At 38.3% G+C, this 27938-nt stretch overlaps 1 protein-coding gene across 1 annotated transcript; it reads left to right on the top strand.

Moving 5' to 3' along the window:
* The first annotated feature begins 58 nt into the window (after positions 1 to 58).
* On the top strand, positions 59 to 27938 carry LOC139736814 (annexin A13-like). Its single transcript, XM_071647476.1, has 12 exons — positions 59 to 199; positions 13531 to 13606; positions 15656 to 15750; positions 17170 to 17283; positions 19236 to 19292; positions 20092 to 20125; positions 21315 to 21394; positions 22144 to 22212; positions 22963 to 23064; positions 23641 to 23716; positions 24391 to 24503; positions 25712 to 27938. Exons 1-12 carry the CDS (start codon positions 182 to 184, stop codon positions 25829 to 25831), a joined length of 954 nt encoding a protein of 317 aa, XP_071503577.1. The 5' UTR covers positions 59 to 181; the 3' UTR covers positions 25832 to 27938.

Below are 27938 nucleotides of genomic sequence, written 5' to 3'. Positions count from 1 at the left end.
CCTAAGCGCTTCAACGCCTCCTCACTGTGTGGGTGACCCAGTCTAGTGTGCAGCCTAGCTCGCACCCAGAGAACACGAACAGTGCCCAGTACCTCTTTGGTCATACTGCCTGAAGAGTCCTGCTGCGTTGTCACTCTGTTGTCAGATTTTCTGCAAATCTCCCACCACCAGAAAACACACCATGGCCGTCAGATCAACGGTAAGACAGTACTAACTTGATGATTTAAAATATTAGTCTGTTTGAAAGTCTGTTGGTATTTCGAACGGAGGGTAGTGTATGCATCAAACTGTTAAGGCTAGATAGTTCACTTTGCTTGCAGTCCCTCGTATCAACAACACGTTATTCTTCGCACTGAATTGCCACGCCCATTCCCCTGCTAGGGCAACTGCGAAAGTGTGTGAGTTAGTCTTATCTTCAGGCAAATTAATTAAATTGTGACCCTCTGTGTCTCAAATCATTTTCGCTAACTGCTCAAAACTCTCGGTAGTCAGTTTAGGGTTGAAAATCCGTACTTTCTGAAGTTGACAAAAATTTCTTCAGCAATGTTCTGGGTGCACAAATCCGTAAAAATTGCTACAGCCGACGCCCGGGAAACGCTGTGCCCTCTTAGGAAGCACAAAGTGAATGATTCGTCCCAGACTAGTCACTAGTCAACAACAGCTGATCGGGTTTGAGACTTGGGAAGCCAGATATTAACACAGCTCGCTCCTTAATTTGCTAATTGATCAGTGATTGACATGGGCAGCATGTGTGAGTGTGCGTGTGGTTTAAGAAATAGAATGGAAACTGACAGAATTAAATCGTGATTTTAGACATCGCTCTTGGACCAAAATCTTTTCCCTCTAGAATTGTACGAGTTCCTACTTCCTAGTTGCTTATGCAACTTTAGGCGAAGTCTCCACGACTCTGAATAATGCATTGTAGTGATTGTGAGCACTGACAATTGTAATTCCAGTGACTACTCATTGCGTGGTTTATGTTGCTGATAATTCATATCAAATACAAGTAGTACTGAAGACATGGTTTGATTTGATCGTGGTGCATAATAGCTAGCCTCTATAGTGTCAGCCGTGTTGCCTCGTAAGATCCTGCTATTTGACCCAGTCACATCAGTGTACACGTCGGGCAGCTCTGTATTGAACCCCGACTCCATGGTTTACAAGTCGATAGCATCATTCGCTATACCACGGTGCCTGACCAGACCCGTCCACTGGCCTCCAGCCATGCATGTGGTAAAAAAAAAGGAAAAAAGAAAGCGGGTGTGAACATAAATTTGATCCAAAGGAAAACCGTGACGAATTTGTTTTATAATCGTCACGCATGTGGGTTCTGCTACCGACACTGACAGCTATACACGGGGTCAGCGGCATGCAACAGTAGGCTCTGCAATCACTGTTGTTGTCTGTATGTGTAGATTAGACCAGACAGTGCACAATTTACACCCTGTTACAGGGGCGGATCCAGGAATTCCGTATCAAGGGGAGGCACCTTTGCAAAATTAAAGGAGGGGCGCACGCACCCCCCCCCCCATTTTTCTTTTTTGTCTCTTTTGCTTTAACCAAAAATACAGAGGGGCGCGCCCGGTGCCCCCCCCCCCCCCCCTCTGGATCCGCCACTGCTGTTATATCGAGAAAGAACAGCCATATTCATATCAATATGATCCAGACGGAATTAGGCCATCCCTGCTCGAGAGGAGTCTCATTTTCGCTCTCGAAATGGTGTGATAAAAGAGGGTCGGTTTTATGTCAAATCTGTCAGTCGAATGATCCTTTCCTTTGCTAAAAAAAAAAGATAGAAAAATAAAAGATATGTAATCAATATCAGATTCATTTGCCAATTGATATGATACGTCGGCCAGAGACTTCCTTTTAATTTAGGGATCCTTTGATCCTACATGAGCATTGAAAGCAAGCAAAACCAAAACTTGGCATGAATAGCTTGCCCTGCGTGGTCAATGACTCGGTTTACAATGGAGTCGAGTTTCGCTGTTGTTTTTACAATATTAATGTTTCCGGCATGCTTTTACTACCAAAAGGGTTTTACGACTATCCATCCTTCCACGGCAGAACATGGGGAAATGCGGTGTTTATGTCTACTATACTGCGGAGAGTCGAGTCGGGTGTTGGTTACTTTTTGTGTTACAATCGCTGTTCGGTTTGATCGCTGGCCCAGCAAATTCTTTAAGAGCACTCACCATGGATTGTTGACTTTTACGGCTGCTGATCGCTTTGAAAATGACAAAAGGTGGATAGATATACGAACGATCAGAGAATATAGTATCACAAGGGGTGAATGCATTCTAAGAGTACTCAACCAGAGAATGATTGTTAGGTTTCTCGGTGGAGTTTTGCAAGAATTACTTCCCTGTTCTGCCCATTCGGCATACAACAAACACACTCACACAGGCTGTGTATTATTACGACTCAAAATAAGTTCTGCAATTAAAGTTTGATATATCATATTTCTCTTATACCCACATTATGACATCATAAGAAAGCCTGATTAATTAGCTTTGAAATGACACCTAACTTGCTATGACGGGGTGTTCTTGGAATGTGCAAAACAGCTGGGTATGGGGACAGATCAAAAGTGAAAAGTCGCAACAATTCTGCTATTGATAATGTACAGTTTTAATGAAAAAAAGGCCACAGGAATAAGCAATGCTGAAATTAGAGCACTTTCATAAACTCCCATTTCCTAGACATTAGATGACTCTTTGGTCAACCTTTATGTTTAATTTTAATCTGCAGATACTAACTGCAGTTTTTAATTCATGGATGAAGCCTGGAATCTAATGATAATCTCACAATGCCTTCTTTTCAAGCGCATTCCTTCGCTGAAATGGCAGAGCAAATGGGAATTATACTATTTGACGTAACACGTTTGCTCTATTTTGCAATATTTCACATTTGACCTTTCCTCATACTCAGTCATACTGTGCATTCCAGAAATGCATAATGTAAACAAGTGAGTTGTCGTTGTAAAGAAAATTAATCAGGCTTTCTTTTGATGTCACATTTGAATGAAATGATGTAGTTTTAAGAAAAATATGATACATCAAATTGGACTTGCAGGACTTTTTTGAGGAGTTTAGTTAGGACTAATGTTCATAAGTTTAGTAGGTGAAAAGAAAAAAAAAAGATCGAACCCGAGAATTCAACCACTTTTCAAGCCATTTCGAAAATGAAGCTCCATTCCCCCATCTAGGCATATTCATGTGTATGGTTTAGAAGAAAATAAAATTCTCGCTCTGTATCCGTGAAATATCTTTCCCCCCCCCCCACACACACACACACACGCTAACACACACAAATATTCATTCGTCACAATATTACACACGTCTCTTTCCAGGTGCAAAGACAATGGTCGTGTCGCACAAACAGGGAGGTGGTACAAATAATATTGATTTTGTGCGAAAAAAACACACACACATGCGTGAATGCATGTGTGTTAGAAAACAATGTGCATATCACACCATGCTGCAGCAGAAAATACGTAAAGATCTGTATGATATTATCAATGTGAGAATCACGTTGTAATGAAGAGAGTACCATGCATGCGACGTGGAAGGGCACTGTATTAACCCACTGAGGACAAGCTGATTGCGCTATAACACGCATTTCTCATAGACACCATACCCAAGTATACTCGGGTCTAGTCTTCAAGGGTTTAATAAAACGATAAAAAAATCCCGTTAAACACGTCACACAGTACACATTTGAATTGCTTCCTCAAATGAATAAATATCAAAATGAGCTTTACAGCCGATTTATAGTACCCTCCTTCAATAAACAAAACGCCAAGTATGTTTGCGTGCCTGCTTTATCGAAATATTTTCCAACCAGTAGCATAAAACAAACCAGGAAGGATATGCCTCCACAAAAAGTCATCATTTACATTGCCTAGATTGCAAATATTGGATTAGAATTAGCCTTTGGTTTCTCAATGTTTTCTCAGCGTGCAAATCGCGACGAATTATTGTCCAAAGATTTCCTTGATCTTTCCCCCGCAAAAAAGAGAGAATAATTTAAAATGGCAGTGCGATAATTTATGGAGTATGGTTCCATTTTCTGTCGTTTATCATGACGTCATCACGCCTTTCATATTTGCAGTTGTTACATCGATCACTCGGCCTACTTCAACGCCGTGAATGTTGTCATTGATAAGTATAGTCTTCAATGGGCTTTACCTGAGTCTTGCCGTCTTTGGTTCATGTCAGGTAGAAAAAAAAAACAAGAAGAAAATGAAAAACATGCTTTAAGTATTTCCAAGGAGTTCCCGACGTGACGTCATTCCGATTTCGAAACGTCATCTGACGCAAATCGATGGCAATAACCCACCATCAATCTCAATCCACCATGTGCAAAACGAAAACTCGCTTCCCTAATAAAGGGCCAAAGTTCAAGAATAATGAAACAGACGCAAGACGTGTAATTCTGCTAACTCCTTGAAATGAGAATTTAAAAAATCAGGGGATACACATGAATGCTATTTCTGTTGTTTGTAGGATTATTGATTGTTTCCATTATTATCGATTGTTTCAACCCAGATTAGTCTCATTAAGAGTGAGACGTATAAAATAATTGGTGTCAATGTCGTTAACCCAGTAGAAGACAAAATACACAAATGGAATGAAAACTAGATGGGAAAAATGACGTCACTTCGTCATTGGTACTGTGCATGAAACGTTTCAAAATTTTTTTTTCTTGCTCTGCTCTGGAAATTAAGAAATTTTATTATCAAGCCCGTTCTCTTTCAATTTGACTTTTTTTTTCCTTCTTATTATGGATATATACCTGGTCCTATTATCATTATCATTATCATTACGCCTACATGATGGTCACTGCTATGTAAGGAATTCATACAGTGATGTACATAGCAAAACATAACAGAGATTCTACACGATGGGGATTTTCCAGTCTTATGACCCCGAGGTACTTATTTTGTAGTTGCCGTACCAGACAAACCTGACCTCTTCGATGTATAACAAGGAGTTATCTTTTTCCTGCTACAAGGTTAAAGTTTCAGTGCGTATTCCTATATATTTTTCTACCCGTCGTTTTTATGTCATCTGTGAAGTGTACATAGGAAATAATTAAAGAGATTTGTCTTTGTATAGATTTTTTTTTCATACGCTCATCAACATTGTTGATGATTTAGAAATGAAAAAGTCCTACATGGACTTTAACAAGCTGAAATGAATAGATATAAATAAATTGATTAATAAATGATAAATAAATTAATGAATATGAAGATAATAATAAATGTTATAAAAATAATCATCATCATCTTCATCATCATCATCATTATAATTAGTGTTATTATTATTACCACTATGATTATATTTATTTTTAATATTAGCGTTCTTATTATTATACTATTGTTAATATGAATGATAATAATAATAATGATAATTATTATCATTATTATTATTATTATACTTATTATTATTATTATAAATTCATGAGTTTACATTGAATCACTGACAGCGAGCTATTCACCCGATCTCAGACAAAGATGGCTACACAACTGATGAATGCAGAAACTATCTACTATAAATTTCCGCGTTCGCTTTAAGGAAATTTCAAGAGCAGTTCTTGTGACCTTTCGGTAACCTCCAAATCCGATTGGGAAAAGGTCCCTGGAGGACTTGTAAACGGTCCATGCAGATCGAAAATAGAATGTATTAGTTTGAAGAAATTGAAAGTACTCGAAAAAAGGATATCGGCTAAAGTAATACGGATACAGTGTATACATGACCATAATTATGTGAATCGATTGTCAAGACAATCCCAGATGGATAGCAAGTCTTCCCTGCACCTTGGCAACCATGTTGTTTGATCTTTATTAGGTGATCCGAGTATCCTCTCGGATCGCCTTCTGTATCTGTACTGATTCCTTGTTTTTCTTCTTCTTTATTTCTCCTCAAAAGTTGTGCAGAGGTTAGCTCAGAAAGTCCTCTGCCTATCAATTTCAAACTTATACCATATGTATCGTGTCCCAAAAACGACAGATCTAGTTTATTTTTGTTTTTGTTTTATTTTATTTATTGTTATTATTACTTCTTCTTTTCTTTTTTTTTTGGGGGGGGGGGGTAACCTCCCTATAGTGGTAGAAAATAGAAATTTCAATACCATGGTGTTATGGTTTTATACGAGACGCAGAATGTGTGGGAGAGGGGGAGGGGTTACATCACAGATACAGCCATGATCGGCACTGAACACTTAATACAATGAAACAAGATGAGTGTTTGCAAATCAATCATGGCAGACACATCTTCCATATTTTTTCAGGACACGGCAGCCCTGTAGTTATCATTGTATACAAACGTTGCCAGCTGAACCATTTAGTGGTAAAGCTTATAGCTGCTTGTCCATGTTGAGGTACTGGCTCCTGGCAGTATTCGAATTTTGAACCCACTGTTTCAGAGTCCAGAGGAGCGTCCACTAGACCACATCGTTTCCTTATTCTTTGTTTGTTTGTTTGTTTGTTTGTTTTTTGTTTGTTTATTTTTGTTTGTTGTTGTTATACGTAATTTCGACAGTTTGCCTTTGGTGTGTGGACCCGCCCCCTATACATTTGCTTACTTTAGCTCAATAATTCTGATTGTACTCTCATATTTTCTCAAGGGAAGCAGTTTCTAAGGAACTCTATTGATGGAATAAACCAGCAAGAACGGGCGAAGAAAGAGGAAGTGAATTCATACATTAGAAGCAATTTGTGGAGCGCGGCCATCATAAGCGTGCTTGTGTGTCGCTTGGAAATGTGTTTGTAACGCACTCAGAAGCGTGACTGCAGTAGATTTTAATGAGTACAACTACAGCTGTATTTTAAGATGTGTGTGTGCGTGTGTGTGTGTATGTGTGTGTGCGGGCGTGCGTGCGTGTGTGTGTGTGTGCGGGCGCGTGTGTGGGAGAGAAATGGATTATAGTAATGCGCGATGCAAGAATCAAGGCATGCGAAATACGCTCACCACAACAATGGGCTAAAAATCTTTGGAAAGATAATCATTCGATGGTTCTGCATGGTTGGCTAAATCATTCTACTTACATTTCCCTGAAGCGATTTACGTGTTTGATTGTTCATGACGTCTCCCTCGATTTACCTTAACCAATTTCCTACCAAGTTCCTGATCTCCTTATACTGACAGTCTACAGTGTCAAAAAGAGAGTTTCCGGGTGTGAATGAGTAAAGGTCTTGATATCTTCGGTCGTTTTGTGCATAATCGTTCATCTCAGCAGGGAAGTGGAGGTGGTGATCAGGGAGGTGGTACCCTTCCCCCCCCCCCCCCCCCCCAACACACACACACACCTCCCTGATCTCAGTAAATCCACCACATCACTAGCATTATTACCTACTTTCAATGCTTTCATGTTGTGAACAAAATTGCGGCTTTGTTTTGCTGTTTCAATCACGCGTGGAAATGACCGTAAAATATGGTGAAAAAACAATAGGAAGTCATGTGATGTTTCGAGCAAGTGATCTTAAATTTGACAGTCATAAAAACTTCTTAGCAATAACTCACGTGAAAATGGAGACATAAAATATTGCGAAAACATCACTAGGAAATGACAGAGCTTGGGACTATGTAGCATGCAGTGACAATTTAAAACCGTCTGAAAGTATAAGCGACTACGTTTCCGCGCCATGCTAAACAATGTGGGTTTAACAAATAGAGTGAAATGAAATGAACAAAAATGTAGAGGTGTACTCATAGTAGGATTTTTACTGATATGCGAAAACAGTTATGAAACATTGTTGTTTCACACGTGTCCGTCAAACAGCTGCGATATTAGTATAATATAGCCACCATGAACAAAATATGCAAACAAGTACGATTGCGTGGTGATGTGGCTTCAGGTGGCCTGCACACAACTTTTCACTATAAATGCCACTTTTTGACATTGATTCCAGAAAGAAAACATAATATAAGTTTTTCGTATCATCCATTGTTGTTTATGATTTGCAATACCCTATGTATATAATGACTCAAGGAATGAATTAGAAAGGATTTTATTTCTTAGATCGTCATCTAAGAAAAAAAACAAACACACACACACAGATGATTTTATCATGTATTTGTTGAGATACAAGAGATGTACGTAAGTTGGTGATATAACCGCCAGTTTGATTCGGTCTTCGTTGAAAGCATGTTAAACTTTAAGATACCATAATCCAGTATTTATCATTTTTTTTAGTCTGATGTTAATGCAATCTTACCATTCTGTTTATCTGATTGTACTTTTATCATTTTTTTTTTCGGGGGGGGGGGGTGTTAACTTAAATAAAGAATGGAATTCGAATTGAGAATAACAGGGGAATATTAAGAGATTTGCTTACAAAGGATTCTGACGACTGCCTAAAATTGATTAATCATTATCTTTTGAACTGACACACCCTAGATTTTGATTTGATTTGATTTGATTTGACTTGATTTGATATGAATTGATTTGATTGGTTCCTGCGCTAGCATTGAACACATGCGCTGATAAGTTGGTAACATATTTATAGTTTAAAAAGTATTTTTGTCTCATCTGGACTTATAATGCGTCACAAAAGTGAATAAGCCTTGAAATAAATAATATAGAAAGGCTACAGCTTCAGTCAAAGCATATAACTTGATTTGCTTGCAACCTTTTAGAATGGATAAAACAAAAGAAAAGAAGGAAGAAGCCAATTGCACAGAGATCGGACCTTGTAGCAGACAAAAATTAATGACAAACGGGGAAAGGAAAGGAGTATATGACTTCTGTCATCAAAGCTTTGCCTGTTAGAACAGTCGATACAAAGTTATAGGCCCTACATCACATGGGTTACTAATCAGCTATAGGCACAACATGTTGTGTTGGTTTTTTTCAGCCAAATGCGGTTATAGTTCTAGAGGCATTTCATAAATCGTGTTTCAGATTTTTTTTCCTGACAAACAACTATAAGCTATTCAAATCATTGCATCTGATTGGCTGAGAGTAAACTTGTCAGGAAAAAGAAATCCAACAAAACGCTTCATGACCCCCCCCCCCCCCCCCCCCTTTGTGCCAACATTTAAAGGGATCGTACAGTTTTGGTTGATACCTAATTTCAGGTTTCTAATATTTTTTGGTGAGATGATGAGAAACTTCTTATGAAATATGAAAGAGCATGTAATTCTATGAGGAATTCAATGTTTATTTGATGAAAATTGGTTTTGAAATGGATAAGATATCCAAAAAAGAGCGATTCTAATAAAGTGTGGGACCCACACTTTATCATGATCGCTTTGTTTTACTTTGTGTTTGGATGTTTCAGTCATTCCAAACCTGATTTTCATCAAATAAACTTTGAATTCCTCTTAAAATGGTATGCTCTGTACTATTTCATAAGTGTTTTCTTGGTATCTCGCAAAAAGTGAAAAGCCCAATCCTCATCTCCACCAATACTGTACCATCCCTTTAAGCGTTAGGAACTTTAAGAAGAGCTTCAATATCTTCATTTCTCTCGCTTGTGAATGCTCTTGGTTGTCATTGGATGGCTATAACTCGAGGTGCGTCATTCGTTTTGGATACGATGATAGTTGATTTTGAACAAAATGATCAATGCCGTGTTGAGATCAACGCATGCGTTTCCTTTTTGATAAACAAGGACGAGATCATTTCGAGACTCCATCGGACATTTAATGGATATTTGCGTAATTAGTATCTTTATTTTAATATTATTATGTCACTACTTGCGGATTCACTGTCTAGACGCATTATATGCCGGCTTAAAACAATATCACTTGTCTGCAAATTAATGGTTGAAACGTAGTCTTTCTTTTGATCTATCCCGTACAAATCTCTCAAAAACGACTAGAATCTGATGTCACGACTGAGTATATTGTTTTTCATTTCGTTCTGTTTGTGGGGGATGCTGAGGTAGATTCATATTTCACTCTTGCACTATAATAGATTAAGCTCGATAATTGCTGTGGTTTTCTCGAGGTCATGATGTGATCAGTTAAAGGACAAGTTCACCTTCATAAACATAAGGATTGAGAAAATGCAACAATATTAGTAGAACACATCAGTGAAAGTTTGAGGAAAATCGGACAATCGATGCAAAAGTTATGAATTTTTAAAATTTTTGTGTTGGAACCGCTGGATGAGGAGACTACTACAGCTTGTGAGTCATATGCGTACAACAGGATAAAGAAAATGTAAAGAAAATTCAACATATTTTCACTTTTTTCGCATAATAAAAGAGCACTTGACTTGTCTCTTTCTAAAAGCAGGGGGAATAATATTACCCCTAACATATGTCGGTAACGAGTCAAGGGAATATGTACTTTTTTCAAAAGATGGAATTTTGTGAAATTCTCTTTATATTTTCCTTATATTGTTGTACGCATGTGACATCTAAGTTATTCATACACTGCAGTAGTCTTCTCATCCAGCGGTTACTACACAAAAACTTCAAAAATTCATAACTTTTGAACGGGTTGTCCGATTTTCCTCAAACTTTCAATGACGTGTTCTCCTAATATTGCTACATTCTCTCAATCCTTATGTTTATGAAGGTGAACTTGTCCTTTAACTTCGAGATTGCCATATGTTCTTTCATTTGGAGCTGCTATTGTACCATGTAGGTAGTACTAGTCTGTGTTTGGCAACCCACATACGTGGCCCTCGATTAGCACTCTGACTTGTTTAAAAAAAAAAGAGGCTAGATCGCAGACCATATCAAATGTTTATTTTCTCCTGAAAAAAGAAAGTCTAATCTCGCCCCCTCAACTTTTTTCTTTAGCAAGATATACCATTTTTACTACGTGTGAAAGAAATACAATACTAATACCTGGGAAATCATTCTTTTCCTTTGTCGTTTCATTTCGCAAAAAACAAACAAAGAAAAACAAACATGAAAAATCAAAGGAAGAATGAATGGCTCAGCTACATTTGAAATCACTGATCTGTATCCACCTAAGGATATTGTCAATAAAACTAAATTCGAATGCAAATATTCCAGTGCATACAAATTACAATCTATACCTAGATAGATAAAGATAGATATAATAGATAGATAGAGATAGATAGATAGATAGATAGATAGATAGATAGATAGATAGATAGATAGATAGATATAAGATAGATAGATAGATAGAAAGAAAGGTATAATGTACTATATAGATAGATATATATATATAGATAGAAAGATAGATTGATATAGACAGAGAGATAGATAGATATAGGTTGAGATAGATGAATAGATAGAGAGAGAGAGAGAGAGATAGAGAGGGGGTAGTGAGAGAGCAACACATCGGTTGATAGATCACATAGAACTTCATGCATCGCAAAGTCACGACTTGTGGCGGCTGCAACAATGCGAAAGTTCACAAAGAGCTAACAAACAAGCCAATTAAAGGAGATATACGTCATAAAATTATCGCGCTTCCTTCCGTTTATAATATGATAATGTAATATAACAGAAAAAAAAGTAATGTGTCATTGGTGAGGATTACTGAAACATAGATTAGACCTACGCACATTCAACAAAGACACACATATTTGGGAAATATTCAGTGAAAGTTTCAGGAAATTTGAGCAATCGGCTAGAAAGTTTCGAGTTATTTAATGGATCTTTTGGGTTTTGTTTCTCTACATTCGTTTGTTATTATTGTACAACATGAGAACCGACAATCTTTACCATCTTTTTGTAGGCATTGCTTTTTCTTAGAACTGTATGTTGGAGTAAAGATAATTCTCCATTTCCTCAACATGAGATATGTCCAAAGCACTTTTAACGTCCCACGGATAAAACAAAACAAAACTAAAAACACTCACACGCACAAGCACGCACAGACGCATACATATAGAACACAGTTGCCAGGCTTGTTGTGATAACTATATAATTTTTTTTTTTTTTTAAGAAACAATAACGTAACAATCGAGAAGGGGGGTGAATAGTTAAATGTCACTTGAAATCAGTCTCCCCATGTCTTCTTGGTATGTGGAACGTTTACGCCCTCAACGAAGAATCCCAAGAATTTATTGTGTAACGTTCATGCCAGTTATTTTAGTCGCACCTGTGAGGTGAAATGCGATTTGAGTTCCCCGGTCTAATGACAACAGCTAAGCTTTAATAAAGCGCATTGCAGATTTGTAAGGAATTTCAATGCGCTTTAACTATTATTACCCCGGTCACTGGATACATTATTTCCAACCAGCACCATGGTAATGTTCACTCTCCACTCCCTGGGGAACATTCCAGGGTGTTACCATTTTACAGGCGATCACATACTGATCAAGCAACATAAACATTCCCATCCTACCGGGTACCCATTTTTCTCCTGAGTGAAGAGCAGCAATGTAGACAAAGTGCCCTGCCAAGGGCAAACGTGTCGGGCTTCGCACGGGCTCGAACCCACGAACGCATGACATGGGGCTACAAGCCTATACCACCACGCCAGAGACGAATGCTCTTGTCCACTCTGCCAGAACACCTCCAACAATGCATCGGAATTTTGTTTATAACCATCACGACTTTTGTTGGATAGATTGTGTGATGTGTTCCCGGTATATGGATAGAAAACCTTTGTTAAATGTACCACCCTCTATGACCTGAGTGTATATTCATAGTACTAGCTCAGAACTTAAATATTACATTGGAAATAAAGACCTCGTCAAACAGACAATGAATACAAGTACCCTGTCACAATTTATTAAAAGTGTTGAAAATACCCGCACTGATGTATTGAATGTTGTTAAACGTTCATATTAGATATTCTGTTGACCTATGGACTGCGTTCGGTATGCATTCAAATTAACAAATCAACTGAAATTAACTAGATCTAGACAACCTCAAAGGCTTACTCGAAGAAGCAACAACTATTCTGCGCGCGAAATGTGTTTGATAGGACTATGACGGTTTCTGTTCCAGTTTATGAACATTATAGTGGAATTCACACATAGGTGATTAAGTGGGATTGAAATCTCGATGTATTTGCACTCGAGATTTTTTTGCCCGTATGGACAAAAAATTCCACTGATTATCACAATCAACAATGAGATGCAAATTCCAAGAAATCTTGCGCTTATTTTTTGATTACCCTGTCAATTCGTCACGAATTGAGCATCGTTTCACTCTTGACCGTATTTTGTCACTAACACCCTTTGTTATGAGGTTATGTATGGAAATTGAGTAAGAAGGTTAAGAAAACCGATCCATCTAGGCAAGATTGAATATACGCGAAGAGGGTGATGCAACAGTTGGGTAGCAAGGGCGGCTGGATAAAACATGATTACTATGATACTATTATGGAAGGGAGAGAAATCTGGTGGCCGAACAACATGTTAAACATTCTAACAACAAAACAAATCACCACTACCAGTGATATCAAACTTAAAGTAAAAAGTAAACTTTATTCTTCCCCTCGCCTCAAGCGCCATCGTCCCACCCTCGACCCATCTTCTTTTTCAATGTCTTGGGCCGAACAGGTGTCACATCCACTTTGTACACTACTACATGTTCATGACAATACGTTGTTATAATTATCTCACGTTTGTCTCTTTCCCACGCAGCCAACGATTGTCCCTTTGCCACATTTCGACAAGGACGTCGATGCGCAAGCTTTGAGAAAAGCTATGAAAGGACTTGGTAAGAAAATCTTTCGTTTTGTTTTATTTGTTTTGTTTTGTTTTGTTTTATTTGTTTTGGTTTTTTTTTTTATTATTCTCCATGGCGTGTTTATGCTACGTATCTCGTTTACTCTTCCATTATTGGGCAACTGGTATGAACTTGCTTTCTCCATCTTTCTATCTCTCTCTGTCTATCTATCTCTCTTTCTATCCAACCATATATTCATCTATCTATCTATCTATTCATCTTCCTATCTATCTATCTACCTATCTATCTATATATCTATTTACCTATCTATCTATCTATCTATCTACCTATCTATCTATATATCTATCTACCTATCTATCTATCTATCTATCTATCTACCTATCTATCTATCTATCTATCTATCTATCTACCTACCCATCTATCTATCTAGCTATCTATCCATCTATCTATCTACTTCTCTATCTATCTATCTATCTATCTATCTATCTATCTATCTATTTATCTTTCTATCTACTTCTCTATCTATCTATCTGTCTATCTATCTATCTATTTATATATCTATCTAGTATGTGTTTCTATTCTTGAGCAGAAGATAACAAGTCTATCGGGTCTAATGGAGAGTGTCTCTTCATGGTGTGTGTTTCAGTCTGAATGTATTGTCAGAGGAGCAGGGAGTGAAAGCTTTAATGATCTGCTTTTATTTCTCGCTTAATAAAATTTTGTCGCCATTTCTTCTCAAGAAAATGGAGGGAGAGAGATAAGTGATAAAGAACGAGAGTGGAAGAAAGAATGATTGAAAGGGGTGAGAAAGCAATGTCTTTCACGTTTCGTCATTTCACCGACGCAATGAACAAGTTACAAATAAATACAAACATCGACATTAGAATACAGTTACCGTGTTTACATACTTATCACTTAAGCAGTAAAAAATAAAGTAGCAAAAATAAATGAAGAGCTTGCAACCAAAAGGCGCTAAATCCTTTGAAAAATGATGGATTTAGCGCCTGATGGATTTAGCGCCTTTTGGAAGCAAGTTCTTCAAATAGACAATAAGTGCATATATGGTATGCAGCAGCCAGAAATGAAATGTCCTTCTTTTTTTTCTTCTAATCGACGAAATGATCCGTCGACGAAATGACTGATTTCGTAACGAAATAGGTCATGCGACACTTGGCGCTCCATACAACATGTCCATGGTTTGTTAAAACCATGGGTTCAATCTTCGTGAATTCGGGCCAATATGTTCAAAACAGGCAAAACGTAAAGAATGGGATGAGACAAAGACAGATCAAAACACACAATTACAAACAAATAGGAGAGTATGTTTAACTCTGACATCAGAATCTGACACCTCTAATTTTCAAAATGTATTATTGCATTCTATCCCTTGTACTCATGATATAATATTATAGTAATCAAAAACACAATCAGACACGCATTTGAACTCTCGGCAACCATAAGATCCCAACATAGTCTGCCTGTAGTACAGCCTGTGCATTAAGGCAGTAGTTGTGAAAGTAGTTAGAAATACCACCAGGAAGTGTTTGTCCAGAGAACGGGAAATGATGAATGCTTCTTCCTGTACTTTCTTCTCGAGTATATTACTTTGACTCTAACTATGACTCTCAAGGGTTTGGCTTTATCACATTGTCACGAGTATGAATCTCCGCAGTTTCGTTCAGTTTCTTCTTTTCCTTCTTTTATTTATCTTTCTTTCTATCTCCCTTTCTCTCCTTTGAAGGGGTGCTTCATTGCCCTTTCTTTTCCCGTTTTGTAGTTTCGGTTGAGATGGAGGTTCGGGTTTTAACTCTTTGTGAGATAATTAGAATCCACTTATATGAAATATGAAAGAGCAGACAACTCTAAGAGGCATTAAAAGTTGGTTTGATGAAAAGCGGTTTTGAAATGGCTGAGAAAACTCAAAACAAAGCAATCTTGTTGTATTGTTGCTTCAAAGGAAATCAAAATGCTATTACCTCTCTGTTATTATACATGAGTCAGCAGTGATGTCTGAACAGTCAGATGGTCTTAACTATAATCCTAAAATCTCTGTGTTGTTCTCTTTCTCCTCCACTCAAGGTACCAATGAGAAGGCCATCATAGATGTCCTCTGTTACCGTAGCAACGCACAGCGCCAGGAAATCAAGGCTCACTACAAGACTGCTTTCGGGAGGGTAGGTCTCAACGAGTGACAACGTAGCTACTTTATTCAAGAGGCTCCTTACGGCTCTTATACTGTGACGGAGAAACTCGAGCCAATTTCTTTCAGTTCATCCTTTTGTATAGTGCAGATAGATAATACATACCGAAGAGTTGCGTTCATACCCCAGATCAGTTACAATATTGTGACTCCATAGGGGAAAAACAGTGAGAAGTTAAATGAATACACCAGTAAAGTCAAGTCAACATAAGAACACGATTGTGACAACGCAATTAGAAGAGGCTCCATAGCCTGCGGCTCTTATACCGTGACTGAGAACCCAAGCCAATTACTATAGGAGTAATGTCAATTCATCACAAGAGCATGATTGTGATAATGGTAGAGATAAAAGTGATAGTACTAGGTAGTGATATTGATGATGATTAACAATAACAATCATAATTAGCATGATGATAAGAATAAGAAAATAAAAAGAAAACGAATGATGATAGTAGATGAGAAGAAGAAAAAGGAAAGGGAGAAAGGGAGAGGGATGAGGAAGAATAGATAATAGTAAAGTCAACATTTAATAAAAGATGACTTGAACGTGTACAGAATATTTTGTACGACGCCTTCCAGCTTAACAAGTCTCCCATTGTAATAATCTCACACGAAGTAAAGCCTCCATCTGATCGTCGGAGCACAAAGGAAGGTAGGGGTCATCGTCATGGTCAGAGCGTTTGCACACTACATCTGACACCTTTTTGACTCCCATACGATGAGCTATACCCTGTTCTACGTCGGAAAGTCGGACCCTAAGTCTGTGCAAATGAAGAGTTTGCCTAACGATTTATCATACGAAGTACATATTGACAGTATCCACGATACGATCCAAAATAACTTGTTGGCTAAACACAATAGGACTAGTGATGCGCAGACAGAAATGATCCGTAGGATGGATAGTGTCATGTTAGACCAAATGAGAAATTACCCATAATGGGACCAGGAGTAAAGGACCCATCAACTATGAACCGTCTTCGAAGATCAATGACATCAATTCATTTAAGCCAAGTGTGGCCAGTTCTTGACCAGTACCACTACCAGGTCAGCATTCATAACACAATAACACAAACCAGCGCAGCGACCGAACCAAACCAGACGATCCGCATGAGTAATGTTGACTCGTATTATGACCAATTACACATAGGCGTTGTGACGTATTGAATGACCAACCGATTACTGTAGGCCAATGACCAATGACTTGCAGGATTATAAAGACCGTCTTTTCAATCTGACCAGTATAAAAGTCAGTAACTTGACCAATGCCAGATCTGCATCCATCACCTTACAACTACAACAGCGCTCAAACAAACAAAGAACCCACGAGTTCTAGAAGACTCCCTGTTTGCAGAACGAACGCTGAATGATCATCATTACTTTTCTTGTCTTCTAGGATCTGATCGATGATCTCAAGAGCGAGCTCAGCGGCGACTTCGAAGACGTGATCGTGGGCCTGATGGACCCACCCGCCATGTACGACGCACGGTGTTTGAAGAAGGCCATGAAGGTATGGTGGGAATAGAAAAGAAGAAAAAACACAATAAAAAAGATGTCTTGAATTTCAATTTGTTCTTTTCTACTTCTTTTCTTTGCCCCCCCCCCCCCCGCCTCTCTCTCTCTCTCCCTTCTATCAACATATTCTCATCTCTCCTCTACTTACCCTTCCTTCGAGGGATTATTCGTCCTTTCTCCATTGATTCCGCATTCCATAGCCACTCTGTTCGCCGACTTCGTTTTTCTTCTCTTGGTTTCATGAATCTTTACTGCTCTCCCCTATCTCCATGATTCTCCAACATTCAACTCCTTCCTCTTCCTCTTCCCTTCTATTTCATCTTTCCCCTTCTAACGATGTCCGAACATCTTACTTGATTCTCACACTATTCTTCCTTACCACTCTCTGTGTTCCTTTCTCTACCGTCTCCACTTGTGCAACTTCAACCTCTAGCCCATTACTGTCTCCCACTCTTCACTTTTTGCCCTCCTCACAACCCCCATATGTCGCTTCCCTCTTCGTTTCTCCTCTTTCTAGGCTCTTCTGCCAAACAACGATCCGGTTAAGGACTACATACACATGGTGTCACCGCAAATCTTTCTCCCTCATTTACTTCACCATGCAAACCTTCAAACAACACAAAAAAAGATGTTGTGGATAAAACTACGGACTCTGAATCAAGTTATACCTGGTTCGAGTTCCCTGGCAGCACTGGTTGTACCTCTAGACATGTCACTGGGGGGGGGGGGGGGGGGGGGATTGGGGGACTTAAAGATTTAATACCATGCTTGCTTGTTTAGTGGTCTTGTTAAACATAAAAGTCAGTGATAGTCAACCTGATAGTTCAGTTGATTCTCACTGTTACAGATACACGAACGCACACATGCATATCGTACCATGATAAGTACTATTCTTGCATGATTATTTTGTGGAAGGATGTTCGCAAAAGTCAGAAAAGGCTCCACTTCATATCATTTAATGGTATGACTTTTTGATGTCCTCTTCCAAAACAGTTGAAAACAGTACCAAATGAAGTCTGAAGTCTGTAAAAAATGAACACATTGATATATGTCTATGTATAGGCCTTTGGCATCAGTCAATAATCTAAAGCAAAATCCAAGCACTGAAATATGCTCAGAGTAGAATCAGGCGACATGAACTCTTCGTCGCTTGATGATCAGTTTGAGATATCAATGGATTTGACATAGGCAGTTTGCCAATCAGGCGGCTTGCTTTATTGTTATTTGATTGTCTTTCCTGTCGTTTTTTTTTTTTCGTCTTCTGTTGTTAATGGGAGCGGAAGAGGTGATGTGGGCCTTTAACCAACGTCACAAAACGAACCCGCAGTGCAGGGACTAACTCAATATCAGTGCGGATCTTATCAGTTTGATCTGATATACCAGGGCGATACCAAGGCAGGAATATATACGGAACACGAAATGTGGGTTTGGGTTTTTAGTTTGCTCAGCATGCCTAGTACAATTATGAGTCAGCGAGATATTACTTGGTAGGAAAGTCATGATGGTCATCTAGCTTCATGAGGTAGAAACAAATGATATCATGCGTCATCAGTGCCTTGTCATGCTATAAGTAACCTCCCGGGGTGTACATAGATAGATTTGCTTGGTGCCTGGTTAATTCTGTCGATATAGGCCGCTTGTCGGCCTGTGATATTGATTGTATATAATTATCATGCAGAGACACATTTAAAACCACCGGTTCTTTAGGGAGATTCCCCTTCATGTTACTCTTGTTTCTGTTCATTAATGGACATTGTGTGTATATGCTTTTTGTTTGCAATCATGTATCTCGTTATTTTTTTAAATGATCGTAAGGAAAAGGTAGTAATAAGATTGAAAATAGAATAAACTCTGGGCTGAGTCCTATGCTGCGTCACTTGTGTCAACTTGCTACCGAACTTTCTATCCCTCCTTCTCTCTCTCTCTCTCTCTCTCTCTCTCTCTAAGGGTCTGGGAACTGATGAGGACGCTATTCTGGAAATCCTGTGTGCCCGAAACAACGCGGTGAGTTGAGTGACATAATTTCAAACATTGTCTCCATGGTGTGTGGTCAGAGCCCTTTGGCGCTGTAAGAATGATTTTAAAAAATGAAAGTATCAACCAGGTTATGAAACTGAAGAAGCTTCCAATTTTAAAACCAGGGGACTTCAGCTCGACTATTGACCTGTGTAAAATCAAATTCTGCAACCCTAAAACCTGGTTTCAGTTTGACTATATGTAGATCCGTGTAAAATCAAATTCCGTAACCACTATACATCTGAAATCAAATAACACAAGTGCTATGGCGTCCGATGACGTCACAACCCTACATAGAAATAATCATGCTTATTGATAGTCTCAAATAATTTACGTTTGAGGCATTTCTTATCATTCTGTCTTTAAATACCTTTTCGACGTCAAACTGAAAAATGGTGATATTACATGAAAACTAACGTGACAGTTATTCTGTCTGCTTGAACAGGAATCACAAGAAAATCATTTTAGCATGTACATAGTATAACCATTAGGTACGAAACTTGTCCATTGCCAAATGACACGTCTAACCCCCATTTAAGACGATTTGCACTGAGCTGATTCTAATTCATTGTTAAGAATTTGTTTTTTCTTGATGACTATTCAACACCCAAGTAGTGTATTGTTCTTTTGTTTTACATCATTTTTGTGTGTAAGCGGATGTTGGTAGTATGATTTCTACATACTTCGTTACTTCATCAAAACCTTAGTTGTTAGAGTCTGAATAATTTTCATTGTTCGGGTTTGTTTTTATCATTTTTTTTTCTTTTTGTTGTTCTCATAATGACAGCAAATTGCAGAGATCAAGAAGGCCTACAAGACGGGTAAGAAACAAATAGTCTTTTAGGATATACATGTAACAATAATTTAATGAAGACGAATTTTTGTTCAGAGACAGAAAAAATAGACTTGGGTCCTAGACAAAAGTGTTATAATAATATGTGCATGTAATGAATATACGTGTATGAGTATTTGTGTGTGTTTGTGTGTGTGTTGATATAACTACTGGATATTTTTTACTGGTCTTATCTAGTAGACCAGCCATAGGAAAACAAAACTAGGGAAACTAGAAAAGCACTAAAACTGATAAATTTTTTTCCCTGTTGACTGAGGGAATACATGCGAGTTTAATATCATTTTTTCTCTGCAGATTATAGTGATAAGTATTATAATAACATGACCCTCTTTATCCAGGGTATAATTATAGCCTCTGCAGTGTTGACACTGATGGACCAGAGTCCCGTTTCATAAAACTTGTTATCAGCAACAACTGCCACGTTTCTATGATAGATTTGCTCTCAGCCAATCAGATTCATGGAGTTCAGTAGCTTGTAACAACTATCGTTACTTAATAAAGATAACGAGTTTTGTGAAACGGGGCCCAGAGCGCCCTGCCAGATGAATAATCCATATTCAAAGGGTACTGGCAACTTTAAAAGCCTTCGTATTCTGTACAAACTCTGCTTTATCATAATGAGTCATCAATATTCTCATAGTCTAAATTGGTTTTATTTGTTTTGTTTTTTTACAATCACAAAAATGGGGGAAGAGGAAAAACATTTTTTTCCCTTTCACGTTCGTTTGTCACAATTATGGTTCAAATTTTACCATAGGTTTTTTTCTTTGTTTTTTTTTAATCATATAAGCATTTCCGGCTTCCCTTTTTGGTTTAATTAAATCACCTCGTCTTAACTTTTATCAGTTCTCCGTTTCACTTTCACAAACACTGATTACTCGGGGCTTACAGCCAAACAAGCTTGCTCTAGCTCATGTATGTCCCGTCATATTTCTCTTTGTACAACCCAACCCAAGATTTCGACTAATTCTTATCATAACTACTGAATATACCATGTATTTATATTGTATGTTGCTTCTGTTTGTTTTGTACATTATTGACAAGGTACAAGAACTTGTGCTATTACTTTTGATGTAGTATTGATGTATACGAAAAGTATGAAGTAAAAAAAGAAAGAATTGAATTGAATTGGATTGTCTTTGTTGTTGTGACTGCAGCAAAGTTTGGTGACCTCGAGAGTGATCTGAAGAGTGACACTAGCGGGGACCTGAAGCGACTTTTGGTTGGACTCTCGGTGGTATGTGGGCATATTTTATCTGCTATTGAAATATATTAAACAATCAATTTACCATATCTATTCTTCTGTATTTACCTTTCACATAGCTGTGCTACCTGTATGGCAACCCGAACGTTATACCAAATAAATACATCTTGATAATGTACACTGTTGCATTAAACATTATAAAGTTCTCGTACAGTCTATCATACATTTTTCACAATAACTTTAAATTTTTATGTAATATGTTTCAATGTAGTAATCTTCTCTCCTTTTAGTGGGCTTCCCAAAATATGCGAGAAAGAGTTTCTTTCTTGGTCATTATCTCATTTAAGACATTTGTCATCATGTGGCATTGTGGCTGCATGGTAATCATCAAATAATACAATTATACTCTTTAAACAGCTGATATCATAGCAAAGTGATGAAAGTTTGTAATGCGAAGCGTAATTATTTCCTTTTTTTTTCCTCTTTATCTATTTCATTTGTTCTGTAGGCGATAAATTGAACAGATTCGTAGGTTGAGGCACTGATTTTGTGCGTGTTGATTACTCTGTTATGTCGATCTTTCACATGAGTGCTTAGTATGACCTTATTCAGGAGCGTTTTCATTCGCTACTCCTATATAGCTACCTTCTATTGCACTGAACAATTCTTGTGAGTTTAGGATGACGATAAAGGTGTATTGTATAGTAGGCTGTTGGCTTTTCGATGCTTAAAGAAAACGAATAATCCATTTTCACCTCAATCTCATTTTTACGTACCTGTAGGGAGCCCGGGATGAGGGTGCTGGAGTTGACCCCACCAAAGTCCAGGCCGACGCTAAAGCCCTCTACGATGTAAGCAACGAAGAGTGATCTTTTACGGATTAGTGGCGGATGCAGAGGGGGGGGGGGGGGGGGGGGCACCGGGCGCGGGCCCCTCTTTATTCATTCATTTATTCTTTTTTACAAAAGAAATGAAAAGGAAACAATGAAATGAAACCCTGAAGTAGCACTGGAAATAAGTTGAGTCCGACAAGAAAGCTCATTTAAAGTGCAAGCAGTCGAGGGCATTAAGAAAGAAACGAGTAGAATTCATCAAATCAGAATCGGGAGTAAAAGTTTTGATGATAGTATTGTGAAATATGATTTTTATAATGCCGGAACTTTATGGTCACGCGATTTCTCTGTCTACTTGTCACTTCTCACCTGTGGCTAATTGTATTTTTCTTCCAAATGATACCACAAATGATTCTTTCTTACACAGTGAATTGATAAGAATAAGAATTGAGAATTCAAAATAACGACCCACCTTCAGCAATGTTCTGATACCTCAACCTGGTGAAATTATGATTTTTTTTCCTTTGTCTGTTGTTACCTCGGTTGTCAACCAAGAATTGAGAATCAATATCATACCACTCATATTTTACGGGTCACGTAGGTTTATGTTTGATGATAGAAACAAGTGGAGAGAATGCCATAGCTTTGCTAGCTAGGCTCCCTGTATAACTCTGTCTCTAGCATGTAAGCTAATTATTCAGTCTCGATAAGAAAAGCTGGCTAACCTAGACATAATTATTTATTTCCCTCGCTGTCTCCCTCTATCAGGCGGGAGCTGCCCAGTTCGGCACGGACGAATCCGAATTCCAGCGGATTATCGTTGGACGGAGTGTCGAACATCTTCGGCAGGTTTTCGCGGCTTACGGCTCGGTAAGTTTCGGAAACAACGGCATGAGACAATGTAGGAACATTGGTTGGATTAAACCTAATTTAATATTCATCTTCATTGATAGGTTCAATACATGCACGGTAGCGATCATTACTCATGCACTGATAACTTCGTGTACATTGGAATTTATCTTTATCAGACAGTAAATGATGCTAACTAGAGTTTCATGTGTGTGGGGTTTTTTTAGTTGTGTTTTTGCAATAAGTATGACAGCAGTGGAGGTCATGTCATTTTCGCGAGCTTGATAATTACACTCCCCTGTTTGCTCTGCATCAATAACATGAAGCATCAAGGTGAATAAAAAACAAAATGACTTGATTAAAGATGAATTATCAGAAGAAAAAAAAAGAAGAGGAAGAAGAAACGGACACCAAAATCGGAAAGACGAACTTTGTTAACCTATTGTATAGCGATAGTCACAAATGTGCATAACAAGCATTCACACATACATTCATGATACACATAAAGGAAGTACACATAAACCATGTGACTTTGAACTAAATTTCGTCATTGGTAAACGGAAATAATGACGTCATTATTTTCATGCAACCTTTTAGCTGACAGGGACTTCTATCGTGGACGCCATTAAGAGTGAGATGTCCGGAAACGTCAAGACGGGATACCTCAACATCGGTAAGAATTTACACACCTGCCATCTTGGGGTGGTCTTTAGCCTCATCTTCATTCTTCTGTATATCTGTCCGTCCGTCCGTTTATCTGTCTGTCTGTCTGTTTGGGTCTCTCTCCGTCTGTCTGTCTGTTTAGCCTGTCTGTATGTGGCTGTCTTTCTGTGTGTTTGTGTGTATGTCTTGTTGACTGCCTTCCTGCCTGTCTGTCTGTCTGTCTGTCGGTCGGTCGGTCGGTCGGTCGGGCGGTGGGACGATCTGTCCGTCTGAATGCCTCCCTGACTGTTTGTTTATTTGTGTATCTGTCAGTCTGTCCAGCGTTTTTTCCTCCATTTCATATGCCAAACGTTTGTTTGCATAAACTCTATTTGTACTAAATTTTATTAACTTCTAGATTCACTTTGCCCACCACCAAAACATTTTACTGATCATCAGTTGACTTAAGAAATGATCGTTGCTTTTGTTTGCTGTTTCATAGTCACGGCTGCATAAATTAGGCCACGAAAAGGATTCTGCCCGTAAAATTCTGTAAAGCATTCGCTTCACATATCATTATCATTATCCACACCCTCGGGCTACATAATACTACTAGAATGCTGGTAGACTATTTTGTTAGACCATACCGTCAATATCTTCTTTGATGCCACGTGAATTTGTCTTCCATCATACTCGTCCCTCTAGTGCGATTCATCAACGGTCCCGTGGAATACTACGTTGACAAGCTCCATAAGGCCATGAAAGGGGCGGGAACGGACGAAGCTTGCCTCATCCGGGTCTTCATTATGCGCTCTGAGGTGAGGGCAGTAACCCGCAAATAACGGTTTATTGCCACTTGGTCTACTATCAGATGGTCTACTTCCCAGTTCGTCTAACACCACTACGGCTAAACTCATGGGCCCGAATTCACGAAGGTGGTACAATCTTTGTCCGTGGTTTAAACCATGGACAGAGACCGTAGTTTTGTATGGGCTGCCAAGTGTCGCATAGCCTATTTCGTTGCGAAATCAGTCATTTCGTCGACAAATGTTATGCTATTTCGTTGCGAAATCAGTCATTTCGTCGACAGAATGATGTTATAAATTAATGTTAACATTTCGTCGACGAAATGACTGATTTTGTAACGAAATAGGCCATGCGACACTTGGCGCCCGATACTAAAGCTACCGTCTTTGTCCATGGTTTAAACCATGGAGAAAGATTGTAGGCCTACCACCTTCATGAATTCGGGCCATTTGGTCTACTACTGTATCAATTTCGTCCAATGCCCGTTTAGTCTACTTCTCACTTGGTCTAATGTAGTCCCATAGAAAGTAACATACCACAGTACATGGTGACACACACAGAAGCACATTCGTCTGTTAAAAATGATTTGCCACTTTCGCTGAGCAATATAGGCTACCTACACACCAAACTACAAAAATCAATGCTAGAATGACGACCAGTGTGTATTGTCAATCAAAAACCAGGAATCACTATGGATAAGCTTTCCTGACATACCCGATTGGTCTCGTCTTGACTTTGACAAAGACTTGATCCAAGCCCACATCCGTCTCATCTCGATGTTTTTACTCGATTCGACTCAATTTCGATCTGATTGGCTCTCACGAAGTTAGATTCAGCCAGACTAGGATAGGCGTGTAGTTGTCTTATTTTAATTGTTGTTTTGTTTTGCTTTGCTTTGTTTTGTGTTTAGTGTGTTGAGCTCTTTGGAGTTCGGTTAGCGACACAGCTAAACCTTGACTCTGCTATTGTTTAATTGTGATTTATCATCATTAATAATGTTCTATTTGGGGAAAGGGGTGACGTGGCAAATTGTTACCATCTCAGTTAGAGCACAAAGAAATAAAGGGAAAAAATTCATTCACCAAACGACTAAACGAGCTCAGACTTTCAGAATTACCTGATGACTAGCACACGTTGTCTAGGAGCACGCAACCCGCCTGATTCATGATTGCCATTAATGTTTTTGGTTTCGTTTGGTTCTTGTCACGTCGGGTACCAGTTGGATCTCGGTGACATTGCCCACAGCTACCGGGCTCACCACAGCAAGAGTCTGGCCGATGCTGTGAAGAGCGAGGTGTCCGGAGACTTCCGAAGGGCACTGCAGGCCATCTTGTCATAAGATCGTCCCCGACACTGTCCGTCTGGCTGCACTGCACTACCTTGTCAACCTAATAGGATTGGAGCACAATGGCGAAAGTACCATTGATAAAGCGCCCTCTGTAGTTCACCAATAAATGCCACATTCTTATGTCTTTCATCGTGTCATGTCAACAATACAATATAAGAGCGTCTGAATTAACATTTTAGTTCTTAGCACCTATCTCAGTATCTTCTTTCTGCATATCTGACTTTTGCTTTGTGACAAGTCAATACCCAGATATTAGATAGGGTTTTCTATATTTTGTGCTTTGACAAGACGGTTGAGCTACTTAGCAGGATAGTCGTAGTTTGAAATTTTCAAACTGAAGAAAAGACGAGTCTAATTTGCATTCTATATTACTGCAAACTGTCTATTAAATTAAATAGCTGCGAAATATGTTTCAATGAATAATCCAGATAATGATTTATCTGTATTTAAACTTACAGATAGCTCGTTGTCACCGAGATCAATGACTGTACCAACGTATGTTGAATGTGTCTGAGAGTATATTTTGAAATAACTTTCTCATTTTTTAATCATTCTTATTAGCATGTTCAAAAGTTCGAATGGTACACGAACAGCAATATCTTTTCTATTTGAATTGGTATTTTTGTTTTATTTTTTAGTGTGTGATGGGAGTCATGGAACTCAATATTCCAAGAATTTGTGAACTGTCACTTAGGAAGCAAAGGAGACGCATGTTTTTATTTTTTTTTTATAACGAATCTTTGTCGTCACATTTTCGTAGGCTGAAATATGAAAAACACAGCAGATTTTGAGGTAATGGGTTATCTGTAAATTTAGAGGTGATGGATTTGAACTACGATAGGTAGAATTTGGTGGTTTTAGGCATTAATATGATGATAATAATGTGGTGTCAGCGATTTAATACTTCATTCTGATGAGAAGTTCGTACCTGGAATATGTACGTAGTTTTATTCAAGAGGTTCAGTAGAAGAGAATATTATGATAATTACATGCAGATGATTTCTTGTTTAAAACCAGCATTTCCCTCACCAGTCTGAAGAGTCTGTTCATTCCCTCTTCAGTCCACAAACTCTTCTCCCTTTCTCTATCGATCCACCTCTCCTAGTCTCTCTCTTTATTTGTTCTATTTATCTTCTATTTATATCTTTCCTTTTATCTTTATGTTTATATGTTTATCTAGGTTTCCATCTATATGTCAGTCTATCTTTGTTCCTTTATCCGTTCATAATTATCTATCCATCTATCTACCTATCTACCTACCTATCTATCTATCTATCTATCTATCTATCTATCTATCTCTATATCTATGTATGTTTGACGGTCTATCCATCTATCTATCTGTCCATCATCTATCTATCTGTCCATCTATCCTTGTATCCATCTATAAGTGTCTTCATTTTTGTCTGTTTTTCTCTCAATACCTATTGATCAGCTCTCTTCCTATCTGTCTATCCGGTCAATTCTTCCATCCATCTATATCTCCGTCTGTCTGTCTTCCTCATCCCTTAATTCATCTCCTAGCAACAGCTGATTGATGATGCTTGCCCGCTTGTGCACGTCGCTTGCCTCTCTATCTATCGATATCTATCTATCCTCATGAGCAGTCAATATTTTGTATACTATACGCGTTATGGAATCGGAATATTCAGGCGTCTCGGTTGCAAAATGAATGTGACTTTTTTCAAATTTATTTTGGAATTCGGTGTGGACTTGCCCATATAAATTCATTTACAAGAAGACCTCGATTGTTAAACAGATCAGTACATGATGATGGTGTAAAGGCAACCGTGGATGCGGATATAACACCTTTAGATAATAAACATGCATACATTGTATGCATATCCAAGGAACGTGTACATATTCTCTGCGTATACTGCGCGGTTACTTCCCTTTTTGTGCGTTTTTTTCCTTTTAACGGAAATTAACAAAGAGTTCAATTTAGTATCTTTATTCGTATTTTGTAAGTTATGCAAAAATACTATAATTATAGGTATGATTTTATGTAATAATGTAAAGTACATCTGTAAAGGAAAAGACATCATATGTGCTGGAAATAAAGGTAAGGCTGAATTCAATTAAAAAGAAAATGAAAAGAGAA

Source organism: Diadema antillarum, unplaced genomic scaffold, assembly GCF_040938485.1.
Source record: "Diadema antillarum isolate AM-2024a unplaced genomic scaffold, OU_Dant_1.0 seq00000663_RagTag, whole genome shotgun sequence".
Classification (NCBI taxonomy): Eukaryota; Metazoa; Echinodermata; class Echinoidea; order Diadematoida; family Diadematidae; genus Diadema; species Diadema antillarum.
Note: the sequence above shows the minus strand (reverse complement) of the source record. Positions and strands in the feature narration are given on the sequence as shown.

What these genes read in the sequence shown, in the direction of transcription:
- LOC139736814 (XM_071647476.1), top strand. An exon ending in CAAGAAGGCCTACAAGACGG is followed by an intron (nt 20,126 to 21,314) that starts GTAAGAAACAAA and finishes TTGTGACTGCAG; the next exon opens with CAAAGTTTGGTGACCTCGAG. An exon ending in TCTTCATTATGCGCTCTGAG is followed by an intron (nt 24,504 to 25,711) that starts GTGAGGGCAGTA and finishes GTCGGGTACCAG; the next exon opens with TTGGATCTCGGTGACATTGC.